Below are 5864 nucleotides of genomic sequence, written 5' to 3'. Positions count from 1 at the left end.
AAAATAAACTAGTTTTACAAGAAGCTGAAGATCCTACTAGTATTTCTTTTTCGCAATTTGCTAGTTTAAATAGATATAATATTACAGTTACATGCTTGGTAATTGGAAATATTAGCACTTTATGAAACTACAACTTAACATTTCTATGCAGTTAATTTTGTAGAACAACCAAAATCAACTTAACATTTCTGTTTAGTCACTTCTGAATACTTTATGATCAAGTTTAGTCACTAGAAACTATGATTCTGAGCATGGATGTTTCAATATTTCATCAAAGGATTCAAATGAAGAGTGTGAGCTTAGAGTGGTTCTTTGAACAGTACAGCAAGAGGAATGAACCTATTGGAATTCATGTTTGATCTTAAACTTTTAAACTGGGACATCATTGAATTCCATTTTGAGGATAATGAAGATAATTGCCCTGAACTAGTTTAGAAGGAAAAATAGAATAATGAAAAATATAACTACAAAAAATTGATAATAGCAATACAAAGAAAAAATAAGTTATATCTTTACCTCGGGTTTTCGTGTCTTTTTTTAACAGAAAAAATATATAATATACTAATTTAGTATCCTAAAATACGATATTTTTATTTATATTTTATCTATTAAATACGATTTTGTATATCTATAATCATATCTTAATATCTTGTACTTATAAACAAATGCAGCCTATGTTTCTTCTAAAAAATACACTTGTAATAAATTTACCTGACAACTGAATATTAAATACTTTTTTAGATCTATTAAGTTGGTAGAAAAAGATTTTTTTTAATAAAAAATATATTTTTTTAGTGTATTTAACAAAATTTTAGTAATAAAAATAAAAACACTAAAAAAATTAAAAACAAATATTTTTTAAAAATTATAATTTATATCATTTTTTTAAAAGATATTTTTTACTTAAGAAAAATATTTTAACATAATAAATAAATAAATAATATTTTTATATTATTATACTCAAATATAATTATTAAATAAAAAAATATTTTTACATAAAATATCAAAATATAAAATTATATTTATTTTTAAAAAATTAATAAAAAATTACTTGAATTTTTTTTTTTAGAAATTAATAACAGCTAAGTTATTATTAATTAATAAAAGAATGTGATGGATTAGGATTACAAGAGATCCCTTACAAATTTGAACAATAATCAATCTAAAGTCTATTGAGCCTAATTTATAACAAAGCATTTAAAAATTTATTTCTTGGTTGGATTGTTTCTTGTCAGTTTTTCCTTGAAAACAGATTAAATGCCTAAAATAAAAATATCATAAATACCTGTGTGTCGCCCAATAAGAAAGTGGCACATGAGATTTTGGATAGGCTTTATCTGTTATCTGTTAAATGAACTCTAAAATGGGGAACGGGTAAAACCTAAAAGTATCACCTAAACACGTATAGTTGGACCACCAAATGTACTTGTGGACCAGAATGCTTGTGCTCTTCAACCACACCAAGTGTCCAAGTCACGTGAAAATAGATTAAATTTTCTTTTTACTTTTGCTACAAGTATTCACACAATCACTCAATTCTTACTAATTTAGTTAATGATTTATTTGTTCAAAAATTCCATCCAGACATGAAACGAAAAATATCTTCTCCATCTTGAGGTACGAGTTGTTTGATTTTCTGAAGATAGGTACTCGAAGAAAGAACACGAACAAGAAGAGGATAGTCTCGATCGTGTTAAATTGTCAAATATAATCTCGGTCATGTAATTGACCCACCCATTAAAATCGACCTGTGTAACTATCAATCAAGTTTCAAAGACTAAAATAAAACTCCTCTCAGAAAATGCATTCCTTTTATTTATTTTATGTAAAACAAAACGTAGCATGTATCCACTGTACTCTGCATTCATTTCAAATTTTGTGGTTCTCAAACGTCTTACCACAGAAACAGAATCAGTGGACCCAGAAAATATCTTCCACCTACGAAACATTGAAGGAATAATAGCCCCACCATTTTAACAAAAACCCGTTTTATTTTATTTTACGTGCAAAATAACACCACATTAAATTCATACAACGTACATATCTAGTGGAATCCTGAAGTAGTACGTGTAACACCTCCATTGGTCAGCAAACCATTGAGGAGAATCTGAGCCATTAGTGGATTAGGGGTTGCCATGTGGACATAGAATTCCAGTGACACAATCTGGAGGCTCCAATGAAATCGAAGCTTTAGATAGCACAAGATAAGAGTGCAACCACTTAACCTCTATATAAATATACACCTCAACTCATTACTTCCAACCACTCACTCATCAACAATACTCACACAGCAACAACAGATTAACTAAAAGCATATAATCATGGCAGCCTCCACCATGGCTCTCTCCTCCCCATCATTGGCCGGCAAGGCCGTCAAGCTCAGCCCATCAGCCCCTGAGCTTGGAGTTGGAAGAATCTCCATGAGGAAAACCGCCACCAAGCAAGCAACTTCAGGAAGCCCATGGTACGGCCCAGACCGTGTTAAGTACTTGGGCCCATTCTCCGGTGAGCCCCCGTCCTACCTCACTGGTGAGTTCCCAGGTGACTACGGCTGGGACACTGCTGGGCTTTCCGCTGACCCAGAGACCTTTGCCAGGAACCGTGAGCTCGAAGTGATCCACTCCAGGTGGGCCATGCTTGGGGCTTTGGGCTGTGTCTTCCCAGAGCTTTTGGCCCGCAACGGTGTTAAATTCGGAGAGGCTGTGTGGTTCAAGGCCGGATCACAGATCTTCAGCGAGGGTGGGCTTGACTACTTGGGCAACCCAAGCCTAATCCACGCACAGAGCATCTTGGCCATTTGGGCCACCCAGGTCATCTTGATGGGAGCCGTTGAGGGTTACCGTATTGCCGGTGGGCCTCTTGGAGAGGTTACTGACCCACTTTACCCAGGTGGCAGCTTTGACCCATTGGGCCTTGCCGACGACCCAGAGGCTTTCGCCGAGCTCAAGGTCAAGGAGATTAAGAACGGTAGGTTGGCCATGTTCTCCATGTTTGGATTCTTTGTTCAGGCTATTGTCACTGGAAAGGGCCCATTGGAGAACCTCGCTGACCACCTTGCTGACCCAGTCAACAACAACGCCTGGGCCTATGCCACCAACTTTGTCCCCGGAAAGTGAGCTCTGAGTTTAGCTCTTGGGTTTTGAAAAAAAAAAAAACCTAAAAGGAAAAAAATGAGGAATCAGCTGTGGGGTTGGGATTTGGGATTTTGAGAATGTGAATTAGTATGATGTGAACCGTGTACCTATTTGGTCTCACTAAATGTTAATTACATCTTTTTTTCCTAACTGCCTCATTGTTTATGCGATCATGATTTATGTTCTCTTTTCTAATCCCGCCTTTTCATGGAGCATTGATAAATGATACTAAATGAAAACTGATAAGAAATTAATTAATTAATATTTCGTGTATAATATTTTATAAGAGAGTGAGGATATCTGGATATATGGTAGTGCCACTAAAAAGCGATTAATGAGAGAGGGAAAAAAAGGGATGGAGAATTCGCGAGCATTATCGAAGTCATCGCATTCCAAATTCTTTTCGTCTCTAAAGCAGGTATTGTCTACATTGTAATCGAAATTCTAACAAATCCATATATGTAATTCTAGATTTATAGGGCTGGCCTGTAATCTGAATTTGGGTGCTTTCAGGTTGAAAAGAGACTAAAATTAGAGCAAACCGCACCAGTAGAATCTCAATCTCAAGAGACACAAGGAAGCGACTCTTTTTCTAGTTGTTCAGCCATGTTCCTTGGCAGTGCTCATGGCTATGGTGTTCTTCCCCAAGATAGCAGTGAACCTCCTCTCGCGTTCCTCTCTATTCCTCAAGGATTCACAGCTACTCTTCCATGTCGTGATGGAACTGTAAACAATGCTACTCAACGTGATGAAACTGCAGTGACTGATGATGATGACATTGAGAGGCTAATGCAGCTCTTGGGCTTATCGGAGAAGGAACAACGGGATGATGCTCTTGAAGAAGATGGGGATTCTTGCCACTGTGAAGGTGGGTTTCATTCAAAGATCGTTGGAGTGGTGGGGCCCAAGTGTAGCAGGGAGGTGAAGCGGTTAGATGGTTGGATCAAACACTTCCTCAATGGTGGTGGGCAAGACAAGTTAGAGCCTTTGAGACTTGCACATTTGCTTTTAGGGAAAGCTGCTTTTGTTTCTGAGGGTTCTGATAGTGCTTTTGGAGGATTGGAGTTCCCTTCAACCATTCAAGAATTTCTTCATAATGATCCTCCCACTAACTGAGGCAATCATCTTGTATGACCTATTCAGCTTTGTTGTTTTGTTCAATGATATTCTTCTGTTTCCATGTTATAAGTAATATGTAGATTTCAAGATTTGCCTTCCACATTAATATCATTTTCAGTGGATAGTATAGTTTTAGTTTGCCTTATTTCTTATATGATTATATGATAAGATCATGTATTTTGTAAGTTCCTTGAATGCCACCTTCCAGCTTTCTGAATCAAATGTAACATTGTAGTCTAATATTGAAGATTTAATCCAAGAGAGGGTGCATAAAGACACTTAGATTGCATCAATGCAAATTTGTCCCAGTCCTTAAACAGTAGCCATATTCCTTCTAAAGCACTTTTAGGAATGGCATGCATGTTTCAGATAGTCAGATTTCCCTTTGTTTGTGGTGAAGTTAGTTCTTTGCACTTTGAAGCAAAACTTGAAAGGATTGATCACTTGATCCAACCATGTAAAGCATGACTCTATCCACTTCATCTCAATATAATCTTCCTTGATCAAACCCAATTCTGGGAAGCTTTCTTGCATCAAGAATCACAATGGGCCAATCCCAAATGGTAGCGAAAGAGAAAGGCAAGGAACAAATAAATGATCTAACGATGTTAATATGGGAGTTGGGACTGAATACCTTCCATGAATTCATCCAAGTAGCTATTATCCCAGTTTTCACAGCTGCAAAATTTCATCTGCAACATAAATCTACATTAGAAACTTCTATTCATTCATTAACACCACAAATGTCAGAGAAGTGTAGCAAGTCTTGCTCATACAAAGGTGAAAAATAATGATGATAACACAAATGATATCGTTATCCTTTAGTGACTGAAACCGGAAAAAAAAACATAGCCCTTACAATAAATTTTGAATTAGAACTTACTAATCTAATGAGAATTTCACAGGCAATATGTAATATGGATAGACATATATAACTCACAAGTATATACCGAAGAGAAATAAGTGCCACAAAACAATTTGAAAAAGGATAATAACATCATAACAGAAGATACTTTAAAAATAAAAATTTGTACACCAAAATTTTCTCTATTCCAATTATATATGCTAGTTGACTAGTAGATAAGTATCTTAAACTATCAAAGGTTAAAAAAACAAGAATAAAAAATATATTTTTGTTATATTATTGAATAAGTTGATTTTCTTAATCAAATTTTTTAATTAATTGAAAAGAAAAATAACCAATACAAGACATTTACGAATTTCTATAGGAATTTAAAACAAACATAATGCTTTTTCTATGGACCAAAAACAAAACAAAAACTTAAAATAAATGGTTATTGAAATATATTTGGATCCTATGTATAAGGGTCAACTGAAATCTAAAATTGGCCATATTTGCAGAAATAAAAGATTAATCAGGCATTATTATTGTCTAGCTCGGATAAACTTTTTTCTTTTTTCCCATTTTCACGTTCTGTTTTTTTTTTTTTTTACTGTTGGTTCTGAGCATATAATCCGTTGAGTTATTGTGTCCTGTGGTAGTTGTTTCTTTCTCATGGATCACATTAATAACAGAAACGTTAGTTAAAGATGCATAAATATGATACAGCAAACTTTTCTTATATATTTGTTCACTAAGCACTTACTGGC

At 34.8% G+C, this 5864-nt stretch overlaps 2 protein-coding genes across 2 annotated transcripts; both read left to right on the top strand.

Annotated features, from left to right (window-relative positions):
* The first annotated feature begins 1550 nt into the window (after positions 1 to 1550).
* Positions 1551 to 3284, top strand: LOC112734545 (chlorophyll a-b binding protein 3, chloroplastic). The gene has a single exon (XM_025783892.3). The coding sequence runs from the start codon at positions 2322 to 2324 to the stop codon at positions 3114 to 3116; it is 795 nt and encodes a 264-aa protein (XP_025639677.1). The 5' UTR covers positions 1551 to 2321; the 3' UTR covers positions 3117 to 3284.
* Positions 3285 to 3342: 58 nt separating this feature from the next.
* LOC112734546 (uncharacterized) lies at positions 3343 to 4546 on the top strand. Its single transcript, XM_025783893.2, has 2 exons — positions 3343 to 3552; positions 3648 to 4546. The coding sequence occupies exons 1-2, from the start codon at positions 3469 to 3471 to the stop codon at positions 4248 to 4250; spliced, it is 687 nt and encodes a 228-aa protein (XP_025639678.1). The 5' UTR covers positions 3343 to 3468; the 3' UTR covers positions 4251 to 4546.
* Positions 4547 to 5864: the final 1318 nt, after the last annotated feature.

Source organism: Arachis hypogaea, chromosome 3 (assembly GCF_003086295.3).
Source record: "Arachis hypogaea cultivar Tifrunner chromosome 3, arahy.Tifrunner.gnm2.J5K5, whole genome shotgun sequence".
Lineage (NCBI taxonomy): Eukaryota > Viridiplantae > Streptophyta > Magnoliopsida > Fabales > Fabaceae > Arachis > Arachis hypogaea.
The sequence above is the reverse complement of the archived record's forward strand: the minus strand, read 5'-3'. Positions and strand labels throughout refer to the sequence as shown.